Source organism: Balaenoptera acutorostrata, chromosome 4 (assembly GCF_949987535.1).
Source record: "Balaenoptera acutorostrata chromosome 4, mBalAcu1.1, whole genome shotgun sequence".
Taxonomy (NCBI): domain Eukaryota; kingdom Metazoa; phylum Chordata; class Mammalia; order Artiodactyla; family Balaenopteridae; genus Balaenoptera; species Balaenoptera acutorostrata.
The window spans coordinates 27,639,976-27,663,888 of record NC_080067.1 but is presented as its reverse complement, the minus strand read 5'-3'; the positions used below and the strand labels follow the sequence as shown (position 1 = coordinate 27,663,888).

General features: G+C 43.3%; 1 protein-coding gene across 1 annotated transcript in view; it reads right to left on the bottom strand.

The window, feature by feature from the left end:
- GRK7 (G protein-coupled receptor kinase 7) overlaps positions 1–23,913 on the bottom strand; it is a 36,006-nt gene that overhangs the window by 2,039 nt on the left and 10,054 nt on the right. The window contains exon 3 of the mRNA XM_007188066.3: positions 6,647–6,921. Within this exon, the coding sequence (XP_007188128.2) occupies positions 6,647–6,921 (275 nt within the window). The remainder of the gene's footprint in view (positions 1–6,646; positions 6,922–23,913) is intronic.

Below are 23,913 nucleotides of genomic sequence, written 5' to 3'. Positions count from 1 at the left end.
GTTCTTCTTGAGTCCAAGTTTTAAAGAAATAAAAAGAGGGTTGTTTTGTGGCATCAGGTTCAAACGATTTTTTTCTCTTTTCCATTTTTTTTTCTTTTTTTTTAAAGATTTATTATTTATCATTTATTTATTTATTTTATTTATTTTTGGCTGCATCAGGTCTTAGTTGCGGCATGCAGGATCTTCGTTGAGGCATACGGGATCTTTCATCATGGCACACAGGCTTCTCTCTAGTTGTGGTGTGCAGGTTTTCTCTTCTCTAGTTGTGGCGTGCAGGCTCCAAGGCGCGTGGGCTCTCTAGTTGAGGTGCACGAGCTCAGTAGTTGTGGCATGTGGGCTTAGCTGCCCCACAGCATGTAGGATCTTAGTTCCCTGACCAGGGATCGAACCCATGACCCCTGCATTGTAAGGCAGATTCTTTACTACTGGACCACCAGGGAAGTCCCCTCTTTTTCTTTTATATGAGTAGGTACGCTGGTCTGACTAAGAGATGTCTTCCTTTTAGAAGAAGTCAATTTCTGTCATAAATCAACCTTAATAAAGCTAATTACATTCATGGTCTTCCCTTTTTCATTTTTGTTCTAGTAATCAGAAAGCTTTTAGGAAAGGGATTGAGGGATTCCCACATACATCCCCTTCAGAGACTCCCTACCGTGTTTGAGGATTACTACAGCAGACTCTGTCCAGTAAGATGACTAGAGTCTAAACTCAATAATGACGTTACTAATAACAAGTGGAAATAACCAACATTTATTCAGAGCTACTCTTGGCTAACACGTTATGCTCTTCACTTACTTTGTCACATTTAACCATCACAACAACCCTATCTGTCTTTTAACTGTATTTTAAACCTCTTTTAACCTCTTTATACTTGCTTTTGCATTTATAAATAGCTGTGTATCTGAGAAAGCCAGCAAATATAGGTGAATTTTTCAAAGGAAAAATTGTAGTCAAATATTATCATGGAAAAGAGAAACTCAGTCGAAGGCTTCTGATGTCCAGTAATTCCCCAGTTCTTGTTTTGTGATTCAAGCCTAGCCCCATCCAGAAAGGCCCATCCAGGACTCCTTGGACTTTTCCCATTATGACCCCACTGAAAAGAGAGGTATGGAAAACTGTATCATAAGATACTATAAGGTAATTCTGTTCTCCCCAAAGCCACTGAGTCTCCATGAATTGAAAGAAAGGGAAATGCAGTCTTGCCATCTATTAGAACCTACTGACCAGACTTCCCTGGTGGCACAGTGGTTAAGAATCGGCCTGTCAAAGCAGGGGACACGGGTTCGATCCTTGGTCCAGGAAGATCCCACATGCCACGGAGCAACAAATCCCGTGGCCACAACTACTGAGCCCGCATGCTGCAGCTACTGAAGCCCATGCGCCTAGAACCCATGCTCCCCAACAAGAGAGCCCACCGCAATGAGAAGCCCACGTACCGCAGTGAAGAGTAGCGCCTGCTTGTTGAAACTAGAGAAAGCCCACGCACAGCAACGAAGACCCAATGCAGCCAAAAAAAAAAAAAAAGAACCTACTGACCAATGTCTGTGTGGTTTACATCCTGTAGAGTAAGAGCCTTGAGGGAGGGTTACTAAGATGAATTGAAACTTCAAGGATGGATTTTTTTAAAAAGTCAGATCTATTGAGGTATAATTTACACAGCAACATTTTAAAGTATCAGAAAGATTTGAGGAATGGGGGTTGGTACCAGATTTTAAATGTGTCAGAACAAGGATAGAGGTAAAATTCCACCCAAGTAGATCAGGAATGAACCTCAGGCCTGCGTGTCTCAGAACAGAGGAGTTAGAATGGGACCAGGTGCCATGAGGAAGGAGCTTGTACCATCTTGATGGCCGCTGGCAGGTACGAACACACTGTACCAGAGGTCAAGAGGGCAACTTTAAAGTCACTCTGAGCAGATTTAACTTGGATAAAGGAGAGTGCCCATGGGCTCGGTGACCGTGGGGAACTTGCCATACCAGTCCTCACGTCAAGATGCACAGTTCTCTTATCTAGGAAATAGACTCACAGATGTAGAGAACAGACTTGCAGTTGCCAAGGGGCAGGGGTGGACTTGGAGTTTGGGATTAGCAGATGCAAACTATTATATATAGAATGGATAAACAACAAGGTCCTGCTGTATAGCACAGGGAACTATATTCAGTATCCTGTAATAAACTATAATGGAAAAGAATATGAAAAAAAGAGTATATATATGTATAACTGAATCACTTTGCTGTACAGCAGAAATTAACACAACGTTGTAAATCAACTCTACCTCAATAGAATAAACTTTTTAAAAAATGCACAGTTCTTAACTAACATCTCAGCCAGGCCCGGATGGCCTTGGCTTGTCCATTAGGGATGGCCAACTGCAGCCTTTTTGCAACTAGTCACAGAAGACGGGGGAAAAATGGGCTACATTGAGGTTTTCTTTATGTTCTTCCACATCCCCAGCTAGATGCCCCTGGAGGGCAGGGCCCATGCCTTATGCCCCTTTCCAATAAATATCTGTGGCTGCTGATGCTAACAGCAGAAGACTAGGTTCTCCAACTTCTGCTCCTTTCCCTCTGTGTCCAGGTACCGGAAGGCTGATCACTTGGCTCTTTTGCACTAGCCATGCTTACCTCAGTTGTGTAATTAGAGTGAAGGTTATTTGACTCTTGAACCTTTCCCTGGCAGATTTGTTCAGGGCTCTTTTGGGCCATCATCATGCAGTGCCCTTGGGCAAATAGAGGAGACTATTGAGGGTGGCAGCACCTTTTGTAAGGGCCAAATCAGCAGCTGCAGGGAGACTTCTCCTGCTTATTGAATATATTTCAGAGCATTGACAGGGGCTATTGTGTTACCAAACCCCACACAGAGATTACAATGGATTTTCTAATAACAGTCAATGAAGGAAAGATACCAGCTGCCCATACACGAGGACCACACTGTGGGGTTTGGTCTGCCAAGAACAGTGGCTCTTGGACTGAGAAGCACTTAAGTCAGAGACTTGCATGGTTATTTGCCCTTATTTGGCTGCACTGTCTGATCAGAATAAATCCTGCAAAATACTTAAGTCTTCACCTTTTATTTTATTGGGAAACACCATAGTTGACCCTATCTGGAGTCCCTGTGAGATGATCAGAAAAGCTTTTGGCTTCTCTGCAAAATTAATTCACAGACCCATAAAGGCAAAAGAGGAGATTCCCTTCAGTGATGTCTAAGGAAGGAGAAGGTTTTTTTTTATTTCTTTCAAATGCTCGTGAATGCAACAGGGAGGGGGCACTTGACCTCTCTGCTGTGTAACACATTGTCTAGGTATTTGCTCGGCTTTGGAGGATGCCCACGAAAGTAATCAAACATTATCTCATTTAAATGAATGTTTAAAAAATACAAAGAGTTGAAATGAAAACGTTGGAAGGTTTTTTCTTTCACTGAACAGCTGGTTTTTATATGCTTTCTCTCTAATGTTGTAAACAGTTTTTATACAAAACAGTCACAACAACAAATGCTTTTTAAGAAGGTTTTGCTTGACAGAGCAGCTTCAGGCCATGATCCACTGCTTTAAGGTGGCGTTTTCCTGAAGAAGTTAGTCAATGTTTCATTTTACAGATTCAAAGTGTGCTTATAAAGCACTGAGATAGATTTTTATTCAAAGACACCAAGTGGGTTGTGTTCCCTTCAGGGAAGTCATCTAAAGAGACCGTTCGCTTCTTTCACTGCCTTGCCACTGTTGGGACATCCTCTGATTCCCCCCGCATGGGCTTCAGAGCCAAGATGGTAGAGATGGTCTGTGTTCACCACATCCAACTCTCCTCTCCTTCCTGGACAGACAGAAAGCGGCACTAGCCAGCTCCCTTGCCCTTAGGCAGGGTCCGAGGACTCATTCCATCCGACAGAAGTGTATCTGAAATGACCTGTAAAGTGGGTCTGAGGCAGGACAAAGCTCCCCAGGTTCTCTGCATTCTCTCTTGTTGCCATAGCAACCGAAACCACCAGTTCCTGGGGGGCTGAAAGATGGAAGCAGCCTGAAGCTCTGAGTCACCATTCAGAAGGGAGATACCTGGAGAACCCTTGGACCCATAAGGGACTTCATGTGAATGAGAAATAATCCTTTAGTTTTAAGCCGCTGAGACTTTGGGATTTGCTTGTTATCACAACATGGTCTATTTTGACCACACTAATACAACAATGTTGGAATCTACACAGGAAAATCACTTCCACATTTTACTTTCACATCAGTGAAGAGTTCCATCTCATTTCAAAATACTCATTTGTTACTTTGGTTATCTTTGAGATGCTTTGAAAGTCATTACAAATGAATTTTGTTTCGCTATTTAAAAAAATCAGATCAAAAATAAAAAGCTTGCCTCCATACGTAAACATTGTGAGCTAAGGCAGCCCTGTTCTAGAGCCTCCACTGACAACTACTCAGAAGATTTATAGTAATTTTGGCTCTCTAAGTTTTGGTGTAATATTACAAATCAGTCATATTACTTTATGGTTGTAACTTTCTTTTTGTATGTATTTTTAGATTTTGAAAATTCAGTCCAAGTAATTTAAGACACACAAGCTCGTAGTTTAGTCAAAATATTATCTGATATCACCCTTAGAACTAATTAATAATAATTGCTATCACACTGAATGATTCCTAACCTATGTTATATCTAACTTTGCAAGCATTATATCTAAACCTCAAAATATCCCACTGAATTAGTTAAGGTTCTTTAGAGAAACAGAACCAAAAGGGCGCTGAAGGGGTCCAGAATGAACAACAGTGACATAAAAATTATTTTGAGCTGAAGTTATTTGAGAGTCAACAGATGCAGGTTTTGAACTCCTCTTGTCTGCCTTTAAGATAAGCAGAGCCTTGGAAAAAAACTCAACTTATAAATCTTCTCCCCGGGAATTTCAGGAGTTTTGGAACCAGGAAAGATTGACTCTTATCACCAGTGACAGAACTCAGCACCACACCTAAACAGACATTGCCATAAAGCTATCATATCTCCCATCTATTCTCCTAAGGGCCATTTATCTTTCCTAAAAGTCAACTGTTCTCCCATAAGTGCCCTTACCCCACTATTTCAAAGAAGTCATTTGTTTTCCTGTAAGTGACCTTCTCCCCATCCCCTTTCCCTATTAAATGGAATGTAAGCCCTCAATTCTAACTGCCACATAGTCACACTTTTTTGTGAACTCTTGTGTATGTACATAAATAAAAATCTGTCTTTTCTCTTGCTAATCATCTTTTGGCAGTTTAATTTTCAGGCTTCCATTCCTAAACCTAAGAGGGTAGAAGAAAAGTTATTTCCTCTCCCCCCAGTACGTGTGTATGTATGAGAGAGAGAGAGAGAGAGAGAGAGAGAGAGAGAGAGAGAGAGAGAGAGAGAGTTTATTTTAAGGAACTGGCTCAGGCAATTGTGGAGGTTTGGCAAGTTCAAATTCTGCAAGGTAGGCTGTGTGGCTGGAGACTCAGGCAAGAGTCACAGTTCAAGTTCAAAGGTGGTTTGCTGGCAGAATTCCTTCTTCTCCCAGGGAGGTCAGTCCTTTTCTATTAGGGCCTTCAACAAATCGTATGAGGCTCATCCACATAATGAAGAATAACCTGCTTTACTCAAAACCTAATCATTTATATATTAATCTTACCTAAAAAATACCTGCACAGAAACATCTAGAATAGTGTTTGATCAAATATCTGAGTACTGTGGCCTAGTCAAGTTAAGATGTAAAATTAACGAGCACACCGACAAAAAACCCCATTTTATATATGAGGATATTGAGACTCCAAGAAAGTAATTCAGTTGCTTGGGGTAAAATGATCAGTATGTAGCCAAGCTGGGATGTGAGTCTATGTCTGTGACTTGAAAACCCTTGGTTTTCTCCTTACATAACACAGTTACTCACTGCCAAGGGTCTTTTCATAGGTTAGGTTTTTTAATTTTTTTCTTCTAAAATATCTTGATCTTATTATTCCTTTGTACGCAATAAAACTTGACTTTCCTCAAAACTAATTTCAACTGCACTTAACATAGCTGGCAACATCATATGTACTTAATAAATATCTGTTGACTGATTAATGATACTTTACAGAGATGTTTAAAAGGGGCAGAATCTTTCACTTTAAAATACATCTTGGAGGACTTCCCTGGTAGCACAGTGGTTAAGAATCCACCTGCCAATGCAGGTGACACGGGTTCAAGCCCTGGTCTGGGAAGATCCCACATGCTGCAGAGCAGCTAAGCCCGTGTGCCACAACTACTGAAGCCCGCGTGCCTAGAGCCCATGCTCGGCAACAGGAGAAGCCACCGCGATGCGAAGCCAGCGCACGGCAACGAAGAGTAGCCCCCACTCGTTGCAACTAGAGAAAACCTGCGTGCAGCAACAAAGACCCAACACAGCCAAAAATACATAAATAAATAAATAAATTAAATAAAATTTAAAAACTGCAGTATTTATTTAAAAAAAAATACATCTTGGAGATTGTTCCATATCAAGTGTTCATAGTGTTTGAAAGTGTTGAAAATACTTAACCACATTATATACAATTAATAACAGGAAAATACTACTACTACTTAATCCCAAGCTTTTGTCATTAATCCAAAGTATTCTCCAAATCCCTGTGGAAATGCTGACATCACTAATCATGTCTTTATATGATAGTTACCTGCTTCCTAAGCGTTGCTCTAGTGTCTTAGCCAAGAAGAGTCTGCAAATGTCTTTTGCTTCCTCTGTGAAGTTATCGTGTTGGAATCTGACTTCCTCTTTCAGTGTTCTTTGCTTTAAATCCTCTTTACTGACTTTTTCCTTGTAATCTTTGAATGGTGTTCGTCCAGCAACCATTTCATAAATGCTGCATCCCATTGCAAACCAGTCCACAGGATAGGAATAACTCGCTTTTTCCATTAGGATTTCAGGAGCCATATAACCATTGGTTCCAGCCTGTAATGCCCCAAACAAAAACAAAACAAAACAAAAACACTAATGTGAGTGTAACAGACACTGCTGATAGCCTACACAATACCCATTCTCCTTTTCTTTATTTTTTTATTATTTTAATTATTTTTTGGCCATACAGTGTGGCATGTGGGATCTTAGTTCCCCTGACCAGGGATTGAACCCACGCCCCCTGCAGTGGAAGTACGGAGTCTTAACCACTGGACCACCAGGGAAGTCCCTGATTTTAGGACTGTAAGTCATATAATCATTGGTTCTAGCCTGTAATGCCCCAAACAAAAACAAAACAAAACAAAAACACTAATGTGAGTTGAACAGACACTGCTGACAGCCTACTCAATACCCTTTCTCCTTTTCTTTCCTTGTTGAGGGAACCCTAATTTACTTGGAGTGGCCATGTGTCTAACCTATTCTATTCCCTGCTTTCCCAGCAGCCTCTGGTGCAGTCAGGACAGGCCATGCAATCCATTCTGGCCAATGAGACATAAAGAGGATTTGGCTGGAGTGCATTATAAAAGAGACAGATACGGCTGATCTTGAAGTGGGAAAATCATCTAGACTCTCTTAGTCCCCTCACCTCATCTTTAAGGTAAAAAGTTCACGCAGCTGTCTCTAAGATTCCCTAAGTTCTCCTTCTGCTTTTTATTCACAGATAATAGAAAATTAGATGCATGATTTTTTTTTTAAGTGGAGTTCTTTATTGCTAATATTGGACGTTCACATAATACTATCTAGTCTATGATTTTTTTACTCTATTTGCTATGTAATGATACTAATATATCAGCCATCTTTGCCTGTTTGTCTCTGCACTGAAAATTTAATACAGAAATTTTAATCCATAAAATTTCACACATGAAACTTCATTTAACATGCAAGACTATATATTGTAGGCACACTTCTACCGACAATATATACCAAATGACCATTGGGTTAATGTGTGTATATATGTGTATATATATTTAAATACACATAGCATACAATTTACCATCTTACCATTTTAAGTGTTTAGTTCAAGAGTATTAAGTACATTTATGTTGTGCTATGAATCTCCAGAACTCTTCAGCTTTAAAAGCTGAAACTCTATACCCATTAAACAATTCCCCATTGGGCTTCCCTGGTGGTGCAGTGGTTAAGAATCAGCCTGCCAATGTAGGGGACACGGGTTTGAGCCCTGGTCTGGGAAGATCCCACATGCCGTGGAGCAACTAAGCCCGTATGCCACAACTACTGAGCCTGCGCTCTAGAGCCCGTGAGCCACAACTACTGAGCCCAAGTGCTGCAACAACTGAAGCCCATGCACCTAGAGCCTGTGCTCTGCAACAAGAGAAGCCACTGTAATGAGAAGCCCGCGCACCGCAAGGAAGAGTAGCCCCTGCTTGCCACAACTAGAGAAAGCCCGCGTGAAGCAACGAAGACCCAACGCAGCCAAACAAAACAAAGCAAAACAAAAAAACCAAAAAAAACTCCAAAAAACAATTCCCCATTACCCCAACTCCCCAGGCCCTGGCAACCGCCATTCTACTTTCTGTCTCTATGAATCTGACTATTCTAGGTACCTCATATAAGTGGAATCATGCAGCATCTGTCTCTTTGTAACTGAGTACAATTTCAATACATTCATTCATTCAACAAATACATACCTTGTAATTATAAAGTATATACTTACATTATAATATGTTTTCATAAAAACTAAGCTGCTTTTGATTAAAGTATAATCTATAACCTTTACAGCACTTAAAAATGCAAAGAACACCCTAAAATGACAGTAAGCTTCTATTAATATTTACATAAAAATGAGAACATAAATTATTGGCAGAGTTGTGAGAAACAGATGTGCTCTGTAATTTGACTCAGATTTTTAGGAGAGCAGTAAGACACAGAGCATAGAAAATGAGATGTATCAACTGTTCCTGTTCTTCAACCAGGTCACTTGACTTTGGAGCAAGTAGCTCAAAGAATTGACTCAGAAGAAAGGGGAAGGAAACTACATCGCGATGTTCATAGCGTCATTATTCATAATGGTTGCAAGCTGGAAACACCCAATGCCTTTCAATAAAGACAATAGACCAGGAGACTTCCCTGGCAGTCCAGTGGTTAAGACTCTGTACTCCCACTGCAGGGGGCACGCCCACGTGCCCTCCATGCGGCCAAAAAAAGAAAAATAGACTAGAGTCTAGTGTTAATACCAAGAAGTGCATATATGTAATGGGTTTCGCATACTGATTATAAATGCGAATTCAGTACATCAAAAAAGGTTGGAAAGTGTTTTTAGTTGTTTACTGGGTGATTTTTTTTCTGTCTAGTTGCTTAAATATATGTTTTTAATGTATACAATATATGTAATACCTTAGGAATATTAAATTTCATGGATGATTTTTACATGGATAACAACAATGAAAAACATAAATGATCTAAGTACTAATGAGGAGTAATTGGCTTGAGCAAGAAAATTGTGGAAGTGACCTGGGTCTGACAGGCTGGGCATGAGTCAGCATGGCACTGCTGTTTTCGTAGAAGTGGATATGTAATTTGGGTGACCATATGTTCTGGTTGGCCTGGGACAGTTCCAGTTTACATCTGTTGTCCTGGTATCTTGTCCAGTGTTACATCTGCCCAAACAAAAGGGCGCTGTAGGCTCCTCTGAGGCCCAGGATACAGTCTTACTCATCTTTGTATCAAACTGGGTATTTACCCCCTAGCCTCCCTTGCTGCATGGCCAACAAAATGTTTCTTACGTAAACAATAGTGGAGATGGTAACTAGATGTTTTCCATTCACTATCCAACAAATATTTGTTAAGCCACACCCTGCAGTGATTTCTAGGGATACCAAGACATACTAGGCCTGGCCCCTGACCTTGAGGATTTATAGGCTGGCGGAGACAGGTCAAAAGGTTAATTCAGTAAAGGAGGGTAAATGCCTTAATGGGAGTGGAAAACAAACATAGGGAGGCCAGAGGGTGTGTGTGTGTGTGTGTGTGTCTATGTGTGTGTTGGGGATACTTCACTGAAAAGTGACAGCCGAGCTGAATTATGAGGGAAGAATCTGTCACAAAGAGAAGGCTGTCCAGGTAATGGACATGTGCAAGAGATGGAGTCCGGAAAAATGTGGGGTGCTCGGGGAACTTTAAGTAATTTGGCATTTCTGGAGTATAAGCTCTGTGGGATGCAATGGTGGGAGGGGAGACTGGAGGGGTAGATGTAGATGAAACTGAGAAACACTGTCTGCCAAGGTAGCGAAAGTCCATTCCCAGGCTCCCTTTTCCCTTTGTCCCTTTACTATAGAGCCAGAAGGCTAAGCACTCCATCTCCCAGCCTCACATGTTGCACCGAGGGTGGCCATGGGATAATGTGATATGAGCTTTACTTGAGAGGTGTGCAAGGTGAAGGCACTGACAGTTGGGAAAAAGCTTAAAAAATGGGGGAAATATCCAGTGAGAACACAAGTAAAACTTAAAGTCCTTCATAATGTTTAGTTTTCATGTAAGAAATACACACTCATTTTTTAAATATCTCATTTTTAAAAGCTCATTCTCTAATTTTAAGTACTTTGAAAAGGAAAAAAGTAATATTTATCAGAGGAAAAAGAAAGTTAACTAGGCCAGAAAATAAGATATATATTTATAAATTTCTTATGTCAGAGAGCATGGTATTAAAAATGTGAGGGTCAAAGCACATGTTTAACAAAAAACACTGCAAATTTTTCATTATTGCTCTTATTATCTTATGTGACCTCACCCTGAATGACTCAGAATAAACCATTTTGTGTGTTCAACAACAACAACAAAAAAAAAAATGGAGGAAATACATGAAAGATGTAAGATGGATTAATGGATCAACAGAGGGTTGGATAGATGGATGGACATGTGATAAAGCAAGTCTAATAAAATGTTAATAATGCACAATGGAATATTGTTCAGCTATAAAAAAAGAATGAAGTATTGACACATGTTATGACATGGATGAACCCTGAAAACATTATGCTAAGTGAAAGAAGCCAGTCACCAAAGACCACTTACTGTAGGATTCCACTGAAATGCAATATCTAAAATTGCATGCAACCAATTTTAGTGGTTGTTTAGGGTTGGGAGAAGGGGAATGGGAGTGATTGCTAATGGGTAGGGGGTTTCTTTTGGGGGTGCAGAAAATATTCTAAAATTGTGATAATGTTTGCATATCTCTGTGAATATACTAGAAACCACTGAACTGTACACTTTAAATGGGTCAATTTTATGGTATTTAAATTATATCTTAATAAAGCTGTTTAAAATGTCAAAGGTAAACTCTAGGTTGTGGGTGTACAGGTGCTCGCTGTGAATTCCTTCAACTTCCCTGTATGTCTGAAAGTTTTCATAATAGAATGCACGGGGAAAAAAGGAGTAAGTGGTGGGGGGATGTGATGCCAGATGTTACCACACTGGCTGCTGGTTCATCAGGCACGTGAAACTCTTCTGCAAGAGTCACAAGGAGGAACCACAGGGGACAGCAGAGGAGGGACATCTATCTGCCCAGCTCCCTCCCATCTCCTACTTCCATTAGTCAATAGTTAACCCCATATGATATCACTTGTACGTGGAATCTAAAAAATACAACAAACTAGTGAATATAACAAAAAAGAAGCAGACTCACAGATACAGAGAACAAAGTAGTGGTTACCAGTGGGGCAAGGGAAGGGGGGAGGGGCAATACAGGGGTAGGGCTTTAAGAGGTACAAACTAATAAGTATAAACTAAGCTACAAGGATATATTGTACAACACAGGGAATATAGCCAATATTTTATAATAACTATAAATGGAGTATAACCTTTAAAAATTGTGAATCACTGTACTGTACGCCTATAACATATAATATTGTGCATCAACTATATTTCAATTAAAAAAAAGAAATGTCACTTTGAATTCCCTGACATGTAAATGTTTAATCATATATTGAGATTATATATCACTAAAAATAATAAAAAACAGAATTGTTAAAGCATGAAATAAAAAAGAATTACCCCAAAGCTAGCTTGTCTCTATTTCCAGATATGTCATCCCGACCCTTAGCAGTTGCCTGGAAAACCAGGTCCCACATCATACTACAGTATAATATTTCACCCAGCTCTAAAAGTGGAGGAGCAACTTGGCCTACAAGTGGTGCCAACAGGGTGTTGCCCAAGAGAGAGAGAAAAGGAGGCTGTAGAGAGAATGTAAGAGGGTGTGTGAGGTTTGTGGCCCAGTATACCAACTTCATGAAATTTCTCAGTGATAGGCTTTGCTGTAGGGTTTTTTTCATCCCTGGTGCTGGCTACTGGCTGGCCTCTCAATCCAGAAACTAATGGCTGTCAGTATTGGGAAATTTTCTCAAATTACTTCTTTGATCATTTTCTCCCTTTCATTTTCTTTCTTCTCTCTCCCCTCCCCCCCCTTTTTTAAATCCTGAACTTATCCTTTGTGTTTCTTATTTTTACTCCTATTTTCTATCTCTTTGTCTTTTTTTTTTTTTTTCTGGGAGACTTCCTCAATTTTTCTTCTAACTCTTCTGTTTTTTTAAAGTACTTTATTAATGGGAAATTTCACACATACACAAAAGAAAAGACTCTAGAATAATAAACCCAGTGTACTCTATACCCAGCTTCAACAATTATCGACACATGACCAATCTTATTTTCTGTGTCCCTACTCACTCCCAATGCCCCCCACCCCTGCCACTAACTTAGATATCATTTGTAAGTATTTCACTATGAATCTCTAAAAGGTAAGGTCACTTAAAAAAACAAGCAAATAGGGCTTCCCTGGTGGCACAGTGGTTGAGAGTCTGCCTGCCAATGCAGGGGACACGGGTTCGGGCCCTGGTCTGGGAAGATCCCACATGCCGCGGAGCAACTAGGCCCGTGAGCCACAACTACTGAGCCTGTGCGTCTGGAGCCTGTGCTCCGCAACAAGAGAGGCCGCGATAGTGAGAGGCCCGCGCACCGCGATGAAGAGTGGCCCCCGCTTGCCGCAACTAGAGAAAGCCCTCGCACAGAAACGAAGACCCAACACAGCCATAAATAAATAAAATTTAAAAAAAACCAAACAAGCAAATAAACACAAAGCACTACAAACACCATTATCTCACTTTAAACATAACAATAATTCTTGAATATTATCAAATATCTGTACATGTTTACACTTTCCCACTTGTCCTATACACTTGCCCTCTAAATAGTTTGTTTAAATTTAGGTCCAGATAAGGTTTACACAGTGTGATTGATTGATATGTCTCTTAAATCTTTGTGACTATATAAGTTTTTCCTCTCTCTCTCCTCACCCCCTGCAAGATTTTGTTGGAAAAAAAAAACTGGTTAAACTGCAGAGTTTCCCATAGTCAGATTTTGCTGACTGCATTCCTGTGGTGTTATTTAACATGTTACTCTATTCTTTGTATTTCCTGTAAGCTGATAGCTAAATCAACTTACAGGAAATAGCTAGATCTAGAAACTTCTACTGAACTTTTCATTTCTGCAAATATGTTTTTATTAACATATAATTAACACAGAATAATGTGCTTATACTTTTGGTTCAGTAAATTTTGATAATTGACTACACCCATGTAAATACAACCCAAACAAGATAAAGAACATTTCCATTCATTTCCTTTGTGCCCCTTCTGGTTCATTCTCCTCCCCTCTTCCCAGGCAACGACTTTCTGATTTCTGTCACCATATATTAGTTTTGTTTGCTCTTGGATTTCACGTAGATGGAACTGTATGGTAGATACTCTTTTGTGTCTGACTTCTTTTTTTCAACATAATGTTTTTGAGATTTATCCACGTTGTTCTGAAAACATATTTATATATTTTTAATTTCCAAATGTCCTTGTTCTTCTCTGAACGTTCTTTGTTTTACAGCATCTGTTCTTGTTTCATGGATGCAGTATCTTCCCTTAAATCTCAAAAGATACTAATTGTAGGTTTTAAAAAAATTGTTCTTTTCTGCTCCCTGCATTGTTCCTGTTTCCTACAATTTCTTTCTTCTGTTTGTTTTGGCACTATCTTTCATTTGGAGGGTTTTTTCAAATGACAAGTGATCTTTGACTCTTTGTTTGTATTTAAGAGTGCAACACCAAAAAGCTGACAAGAAGCTTGTCAACTGATGGGCTTCACTGTAGGGTGATTATGCCAGGCCATGTCACTGGGGACCCTACCTGTATCTGTAGACCTTCTGGGTTAGGCTGCTCAATTTCCCCAAAGGGAGATCCTCCAATATCCCACCTGAGAGATGTCAGCCTGCTTGCCCTCATTGTGGGAGCTGAGATGGGAAAGGGGCTGAGGGTCTCCCTGTATGTAGTATTTCATTCTCTATAACTCTGAGTTGGGCTATATGTTCCTGGGTCAGGCTTCTCTTGAGCTGGGGTGGGAGGGGCATGAAGAAAGACTATAAACAACATCCAACTGCATTGCAGACGGTGGTGATTGGTAAGTTCTACTCAGCCACGTTTATTGTGAGCTTGCTCCGTGTGTGGCAAGCTTCCAGTGAGCAGATTTCAGAGGCGAGTGACTCTGAGGATTAAAATCGCTCATCAGGACACTGGATAAACATCAGTCGCTCAGTAGAAGGTGTAGGGTAAAAGTGGAGTGCATATGCCAGTCCTGAACAAAGGATTGTGAGACACACACCAGGAGAAAAATTGGAAATAATAATGGGCAATACTTATTGAGTGTTTATTACATGCTAAATATTTTGTCAAGTGCTTAACGTGAACTTCTTGTTTAATCTTCATGATAAACCTATGAGATAGAGACTATTTTATCCTCCATTTTGCAGATTAGAAAACTAAACCACAGAGAGGTTAAATCTTGCCTAAGGTCACCCACCCAAGATTCACGCATAGGCTTGCACAGTGAACCACTACATTACACTGCCTCTGTGGAAATAGGCGAGGTAGCTTTTTCTTATCCTTCCAAGTTCCCTTCAGGATTTCTTTTCTCCCTCTAGAGTATCCCCCTTCCCTCTCCCCATCTGCCAGGTACTAAGTCCTCATCTTGGTCCGTTCTTGCTTAAGCTGCTTCTCTTCTTTTCCCAACAAGTTCTCTGTTCTTTGCCTGCATCACTGCTCAGTCAAGCTGGCTGGGCTACTCCACACCACAGAGGTTGCTGGTTGGTGGGGACCAGACCCTGAGCCATGCTGGGACCAACTTGCTCCCTCCCCCAGGAAACAAGTGAAGAATCGCCGGCCGTCTTTACAGCACTATAGCCCCTTGGAATCGTGGAAAGAGCGCTAATAGCATGCAGGGTAACCTCAGATTCATTCCAAATAATTATCAGGACTCTACCTCTTGGCCCTAAAGACAGAAAATGTCAGTGATGGAATTCTGAAGGGCACCACCTCCTTGAAGAGTGGAGGTATTTCACAGAGGAGAAGAATGGAATTAGCAGCATACGCCAGAGTCTAAGCACCCAAATTCCATCGCAGCCTCCAGCTGAAAAAATTAATTGCCTGCCCTTTATGCCATTTGTCTTCTGCATGTGAACTGCCTCCTCAGAGTGGGGTGGGAGGAGAGAATGGGCCAAGCAGCATGGGGCAGGGTCTAACCACGCTGACCTCTCGTGGCTCAGTTTAACTCCTGCAGTTACACAGGGCCCCCGCACATCAGCCTCTGTGGCATCAAAACAATCTCTTTCAGTCCGTGAGACCAAGAACTGCCATCGCCAGGGCTGTAGGGATCACCCAAGTGTCAGCAGCAACAGAACTCAGTGGAGGTTTTTGTGTATAGTTTAACTTTTTTTTTTTTTTTTTGCTTCATTTTGTTTTGCTTTGGTTCTATAGTGCCCTTTGGTGACCCAACTCCGTCACCACCGGGTCAGGCAAAACAAAGTATGCCCAGCATTCAGGGCATCAAGCATCAGGAAGCCAGATGGGGTCCAGATCCCTCCCCCCGGTGGGCAGCAAGAAGTCCATCTACCACTGTCATCACGTGTGGGTTGCTTAGTCCCATCAGGGCCACCTGTCACCTACAGGTGTCCAGATTTTGAGGAAGGTGGACACCCCAGGCTGGGATCGGGATCAGAGCCAGCTTGTGGGGACCTGTGCGGGCACCCCCTGCCTTGCTCTTGCTGTTGGATGCTGGCTTCTGCTGACCCTGCAGTTGTTGTCACTCTCACCCCTGGGCCCACGGGAGCTAAGTGGCAGGGCCAGGCTGGGCGGGGTCTGCCCTGTGAGTAGCCCAGGGTGGCTCTGGGCAGGAGCGAACTGTGACCTCATCCGCAGTGATGAGAACAGGGAGTGGCCTTTCAGTGGGGGACTGAGAGGGCATAGTTCTCATCTGACTAGGTTAACACGTCCATTAAGAAGTGTGCGTGTCCCCGCGCATGCTTGCGTGTGTATGTGCAGGTCCTTCAAGGTCAAGGTCACTTCCAGGTCCCAGTGAACCTGAAAAGTTGGCAACCTTAAATTCCATCATTAAAAGAAATGCCTGTATCCTGGTGCCCTTGGTGTGGCCAGGCCAGGCTGGATCTACTGAGCCGGGCGGGGAGAAAGACGCGGTCAAGGAAGCTGTTTCTGCGTTTCCCGATGGCCCAGCAAACCGGCCGGCGGAGCAAGAAACCGCCCGCGGATGCCTCTTCCCCCCAGTTCATCACAAACCAGATCCACTCGACAGCACAATCCAAACAGAAGAGGGAATCAGAATGTACATCTTTTGTTTGCCGTGGCAGGAGAACTGTTGAGCAGAGGAAAAAAACAAGCTGAGCTTAGCGCTATCGGCTGTTTCCTGGGGCTCGCTCCTTCCTTCCTCCAAGGGGGGCCCGGCCGCTTTGTTCTCGTTCCCAGCTGCTCCTCTGCGCCTTTAAGCGGTGGCCTTTGCAGACCTCAGAGGAATGCGGCCCGGGACCCCAGGGGACTTTGCTCCGAGGCTCCGCCCTGTGTGCTCAGCCCCTGGCTGCAGCCTCCAGAGCGCGGACCTAACTTTTGCTCCTTGCCCTCCCGCCCCGTCGCTTTCTGCCAGCCACTTCCTGGGCAGGAGGGAGAGCCTCAGCTTTCCTGCTCTCCCTGACACCCCTGGGAAGAGGGGATCCAAAAGAGGGATCCCTGCAAGAACTAATTCTGCAGCTATACAGTCTGGCATCAGTCTGCTCTGGTGCAGATCTCAGCTCTACCAATTACTAGCTGGTCACCCCCAGGCCAGTTACTCAACCTCTCTGAGCTTCACAGCTCTTACCTCATAGGACTGTGATGAAGATTAAAGCCATAAGACACACTGCGTGCCTTTCCAAAGCCTGGCACGTAGCAGGCCCTCAATAGGTGTTAGCCACGATGGTCACCAAGCCAGGTTCTGGTTGTCTCAGGCAGGGCAGCTACACAAAAAGAAAAACCCAGAAGCCTCTAAGACTCCATCAGATTGAAAGACGGGCCTGGTACATCATCAGAGATCAATAGCTGTGATTCTTCCACTGGAGTGTGTTCTTTTGGTGGTTTCATATTCTGCGAATCTGGCCAGCAGCAGGCTGACGCCTATTTTCCATGGTGCCTCTAAGACACTCAGAATAAAATCACAAACGAAGCTCCACGTGGCTGTGAGGAAGTGAGACGATGGCATGTGCCTGCTCGGCTCAGCTTCCAGGCGAGCTGCGCCTTCATCCACTGCCCACCCGGCTGCAGCCTTGGGGTCCTGCTGGCTCCTAGTGTCCCTCAGAGAACAAAGCACAGCAGCAAAGGTCCTCTGAGCAGCTACAGTGCCTTTCAGGTGAGGCAGAAACAATGCAACAGCGGGGATCGTGGCAGAGGGTCTAGCGCTGGGCTTCTCGTAAAATAATCATAGCGATCATTTTGTGAGTGCCTACCAAGTGGCTGACCTCTGCTAGGCATTCATCTACTTTAATCTTCTCATCAAGCCTAAGAGGGGAGCAGTATTAATCAGGCTCAGAGAAGAGGCATGACTTGTCTGGGGTCACATGCAGGGCTATGGCAAGCCTAAGCGGCACGTCTGGGCCAGTTAGAAGAAGGTTCTCTGCCTGGGTTTGTGGTCAGCCTGTGCATCTGTACACAGCAGCCATAGTGAGTGGCAGAACCAGATTGGCAGACTCACTCTCCTTCCATCTTTTTGATCCTGTGGACCGTATTTCATCAGCTGCACTTGATCTGAAAGGATGCTCTGAGCTTCCAACGTGTCTACCTCAAGTTAGGTGATGCGGCAACGGTTTGTTCCCTGGATCGCATCATCCTGCATGACAGCCCTCTCCTGCCGGACCCTGCAAGGCTCACGACTCTCTTTCTCTCCTCACTGCCACAACCCAACAGACAATGTGCCAGCCTGGCACTTCCCAGGGAAGACGGAGGGCCGACCCATGCTCCACGCACCAAGCCATGCGAGTGCCAGATTCTCTTCCCTCTCCCCTCTGTTTCCTACATCTGTGAGTCTGTTTCTGTTTTGCATATACATTCACTTGTACTAACTTTTACATTCTCCATATAAGTGGTATTACACAGTATTTGTCTTTGACTTATTTCACTAAGCATGATATTCTCTAGGCTCATCCATGTTGCTGCATATGGCAGGATTTCATTCTTTTTTACGGAGGAGTAATATTCCATTGTACATATATATTATACCCCATCTTCTTAAGCCAACTGTCTGTTGATGGGTGTTTCCACGTCTTGGCTATTGTAAATAGTGCTGCTATGAACATTTCACTCCCCTCCTCTTTACCCTCATCCCAACTCCCTCTTCCTGTTGGCCCTTCTAAGGCTGATTTTGTCACTTTCCTGCCTGGAAACCTTCAATGGCTCCCCAGCACCCTTGGCATTGGGTTCGAATGCCCTTGTCTGACTCCTCCAGCCCCCTAGGGCCTGACACAGGCTCCGCTCTCATTATTTGGGGGGAGGGGCCATGGTGTGCGTTGTAAGATGTTCGCAGCCTCCCTGGCCTTTACCCACAAGATGCCGGTAGCAACTCCCCAGTCATGACAACCAAAAAGGTCTCCAGACATTGTCAAAATGCTCTAGGGGCCAAAATCGCCCTCAGTTGAGGACCACCACCCTATGCCGATCCCTGTGCCAAGCCCACTCTCCCTTCTCTTCACCTGCCTCACTTCTTTTGTTTTAACATCTTTATGGGAGTATAACTGCTTTACAGTGTTGTGTTAGTTTCTGCTGTATAACAAAATGAATCAGCTATATGTACACATATATCCCCATATCTCCTCCCTCTTGTGTCTCCCTCCCACCCTCCCTATCCCACCCCTCCAGGTGGTCACAAAGCACCGAGCTGATCTCCCTGTGCTCTGCGGCTGCTTCCCACTAGCTATCTATTTTACATTTGGTAGTGTATATATGTCCATGCCACTCTCTCACTTTGTCCCAGCTTACCCTTCCCCCTCCCCATGTCCTCAAGTCCATTCTCTACGTCTACGTCTTTATTCCTGTCCTGCCCCTAGGTTCTTCAGACCTTTTTTTTTTTTTAGATTCCATATATTTGTGTTAGCATATGGTATTTGTTTTTCTCTTCCTGACTTGCTTCACTCTGTATGACAGACTCTAGGTCCATCCACCTCATTACAAATACCTCCATTTCATTTCTTTTTTTGGCTGAGTAATATTCCATTGTATATATGTGCCACATCTTCTTTATCCATTCATCTGTCGATGGACACTTAGGTTGCTTCCATGTCCTGGCTATTGTAAATAGAGCTGCAATGAACACTGTGGTACATGACTCTTTTTGAATTATGGTTTTCTCAGGGTATATGCCCAGTAGTGGGATGACTGGGTCATATGGTAGTTCTATTTTTAGTTTTTCAAGGAACCTCCATACTGTTCTCCATAGTGGCTGTATCAATTTACATTCCCACCAACAGTGCCAGAGGGTTCCCTTTTCTCCACACCCTCTCCAGCATTTATTGTTTGTAGATTTTTTGATGATGACCTGCCTCACTTCTGTTTGCCTTGTGAGTCTCGACTCAGTTGTCATTTCCTCCTGGAAGCCCTTCCTGACCCCATGACCCAGTGTTGGGCTGGTGCCCTCCCTATGCACTCAACTTGGACAGTCTGACTGTTGTATTGTCAGTGTCCTTTGACTTATCAGTCTCTTCCCTGTCCTGGGCTTCATGAAGGCAGGCATTTGTTTGCCTGGTATCCTGTTGTACTCAGGGCCAAGTCTGTATCTGTGACACAACTTCACCTAGTAAATCACCCTTGACACCCCCCTCTCCCTTAGCCCATGTCCAAACTATCACTGAGGTCCAGTCATTCTGGAATCTCCTCCCAGTTCAAACACTGGGCTCTGGCTCCACCACCCCTCCTGTTGGCTGAGCTGCCATCATCTCTCACCTGGATTACAAATGACCACAAACCACCCGAATCCCCTCTGATCTGCTCTCACTTCAGATGGAGTGATTCTTTTCCAAAACAGAATTCTAAGCTTCTTGCCCCCTTTGGTTAAAGGCTTTCAAAGGCTTTCCAGTGTTCTTAGGCAAAAAACCAAAGTCCTTAACATGGCCTGTCATGCCAGGTTTGGTCTGGCCCCCGCCACCACTCCAGCTTCATGTGAATCATGCCTCCTCTTGCTTTGTGCATTTAGTTTCCTGGCTTCCTTTCCCAAGCCGCATACACTTTGCACTGGCTGTTGCTACTGCCTGGCATGCTCTGCCCCATCTGGAGTGGATGCTGAGGTCTTCTGCCCGGTTCCTTCTTCAGGATCTCGGCCTCTGCTCCCCAGCTGCTGGGCCCAGGGCTGGCCTCCAGTGCAGCCCAACAGGGCCCTGTGCTCAGAAGCAGTCCCGTGCTGGGGTCTCATGCTGTGTGGAGGCTGTCTTGACAAATTTTTGTATTTGTATCTTGTAAGTTAAGTCCAATGAGACAGTGGAGCATGAATTTGGGTCTTGGAGTCTCAGCTCACACACAGTGCCATCTCTTGACACTTTCTTGCCTCCCAGTGATGGGTTCAGGGCTGTCTCCCTGCCCCCCACCCTGACTCTGCTCAGCAACTGTTGGCTACTTTTTGCCACCGGTGGGAGCCTGCATTTGGTGCAAGGAGGGCTGGGGTCAGGCATGTGCTTCCCTGGGTCCAGTTGTAGAGTGAGGCCCTGAGTGTCTGTGAGGGTCTCCACTGAATCCTGGTGGATCGCAGAGCCTGAGGGAGTGCAACATGAAATAGCAAATAACAGGGAGTTCCCTGGCGGCCTAGTGGTTACGATTCGGCACTTTCACTGCGGCAGCCCGCGTTCCATCACTGGTTGGAAAACCATCCTGCATGCCACGCAGTGTGGCTAAAATACAAAAATAAGTACAAAAATAAATAAATAAATTAATTAAATGTTTTAAATGTTTGGGGCAGGGGGAAAAAGAAAGAAATAGCAAATAACAAAAACACCACTATCTGTTGAAAGATTGAGCATGGAAGAAAGGAGAAAGCTTTTGCCAGATATTTGGATAAGGGGCCCCTCATTTTCATTTTGCTATGAGCCCTGAACATCAAGTAGCCAGCCCTGGCTGCGGCCATTGGCTGCCGATGGCTCAGAGCTGCCCCCTGCCCCCTCCACCTACCACCCCCCTACCCACCCCCCCTCACCCAGAACTGCCCTCTGTAGCAGGGAACTGCTTCACTCCAGCTTCTTCCTTCTGGCAGCTGCCCAAGATCACCAACTGACCTTGGAGAGATACTAAAGCCTGGACCCTACCTCAGTTTGGGACAACTTGGAAGGGCCATCCCAACTCCAGAGCTTGCTGAAGAAGTAACCTCACTGAGGGTCAGCTTCTCCCTCTGCCCAATTCTGCCTTCCTCATGCACTTATGAGAGTGGAAATCTGTCTCAAAGTAGTTTCCAGGGAACCCAACCAAGATACCACCCCAACTGCTTTGCTGAGTGAATTCCTGTCTGTCCTCCTGATATCAGTAAGTTGTATTGCCCCTGGGGTTGATGCTCGGAGCCTCACATGTTAAGAAAAATCCTCCTTGGAGAGCCCCATGTACCACATCTTCCCAGCGGTTGTCATCATTGAAATGTTACATTCATTTGGGTGATTATGAAGTTCTGTCTCCCCCACTAGACTGTAAGATCCATAGGGCAGGAAATCATGTCTGTTTTTGCTCATCGTTCTATGCCCCATGTATTTTTTTCTTTTTTTGTTGTTTGTTTGTTTATTTGTTTGAAATTTTTATTTCATATTGGAGTATAGTTGTTATTACAGAGTATTGAGTAGGGTTTCCTGTGCTATACAGTAGATCCTTGTTGGTTATCTATTTTATATATAGTAGTGTGTATATGTTAACCCCAAACTCCTAATTTATCCCTCTCCCCGCCAGTTTTTTTTTAAATGGAATAAATATGCATACTTTATTACTCCATCTTGAAGTATACTGTAGCTTAAATATTTTACCAATTCAGTAAATCTAAACTTTATTTTTAACAATTTTTGAGACCAAAGTCAGGCTATAAGTTGCTATATTCACATATTTTAAAATAGAATTGACAGGGTTGGTTAGGCATTGTGTTCAGCCAGGATTTGTGGGTAATGTCTGGATACTCTTATGATAAAAAATTTCTCATCTGACCAATAGGCTAAGACATCGGACATGGGCTAAATAAGTAAGACATAGATAGATAATAAGCAGGTTTCTGGCTTTGTTTTGACACAATTCTTCCTGTGCCTTATGTTTAGCACTGTCCTGGCATGTGGGAAATGCTCAATTAATATAGGTTGAATGAGTGAATGCATGAATGAGTTAATGAATGCCTTTTGAATGAAGAAATGTTAAAAAATAATTCCAAGACTGTAATGAATATTTCTGAATGCCCTTAAGAGTGGTAAATGCTTTGAGAATGGATGTGAAATTTTTGGAGTGGTCAAAAGTTACTAAGAACTAAATTTAGTTAATAATGGTGGTTAGGATTTTGGTAGAGACCAATATGTGACCATGAAGTAACCAGAATGCCTGTCCTGTCTGATTCTCAGAAGTAAATTCTCAAAGAGAAAAATTTTTGGAGCAGGGTCATAATGGTTGTGATGTATGTAGGTATTAACGTCTGAAGAAACACACTCAGAGATCTTTTTAAAATCACTTATTCAGGGCTTCCCTGGTGGCACAGTGGTTAAGAATCCGCCTGCCAATGCAGGGGACACGGGTTTGAGCCCTGGTCCAGGAAGATTCCACATGCCACGGAGCAACTAAGCCCGTGCGTCACAACTACTGAACCTGCGCTCTAGAGCCCGCAAGCCACAACTACTGAGGCCAGCGCGCCCTAGAGCCCGTGCTGTGCAACAAGAGAAGCCACCGCAGTGAGAAGCCCGCGCGCTGCAACAAAGTGTATCCCCCGCTCGCTGCAAATAGAGAAAGCCCACACGCAGCAACGAAGACCCAATGCAGCCAAAAATAAATGAAAATAAAATAAATTTAAAAAATAAATAAATAGACAAAATCACTTATTCAGTGTGTCACTAGCATTGTAGTCAACACGCCAGAAGCTTCAAAATAAATATTATGCCTAAACTCTATTACATTATCCCTATGAATGTGAGGAGTTGGTTAGAGGCAGGACATGGTAACCAAACATGTCACAAGCTTTTGGGTCACTGCACTAACTTCATTCCAATTCCTGACAATATAGCAAGTTTTAAGGATTGACTCATGTTCCACAATATCTGAAGGTCACTGTTCTCCACATAGATGGTTGAATTTGAAAAGTCCCAGCACGAGTCCCATTGCCCAATTTTCCTGTTATATTTACCTGGCAGCTCTAAAAATGCTAAGAGTTAGTTTTATTGTGTGCACGTGGATGTCAGCTGAGAACAGGCAGGAGTGCTTATCACATTTATTAAAGGTTAATATCGACAATGGCTGGGACCATGTTTAATGATATTGTGCCTGGGTGTGGGAAGGCTGACTGAGATATTAGTCACATCGTTCCCTGTAAAGGTTGGGCCAATCCTTTTCCAAAGTCTTAACTCCATTAGAGGTTCAACTAGGCTTGAGGTTGGGATCCATATCAGACCAGACTGAGGAAGATATGCTATGTCATCAC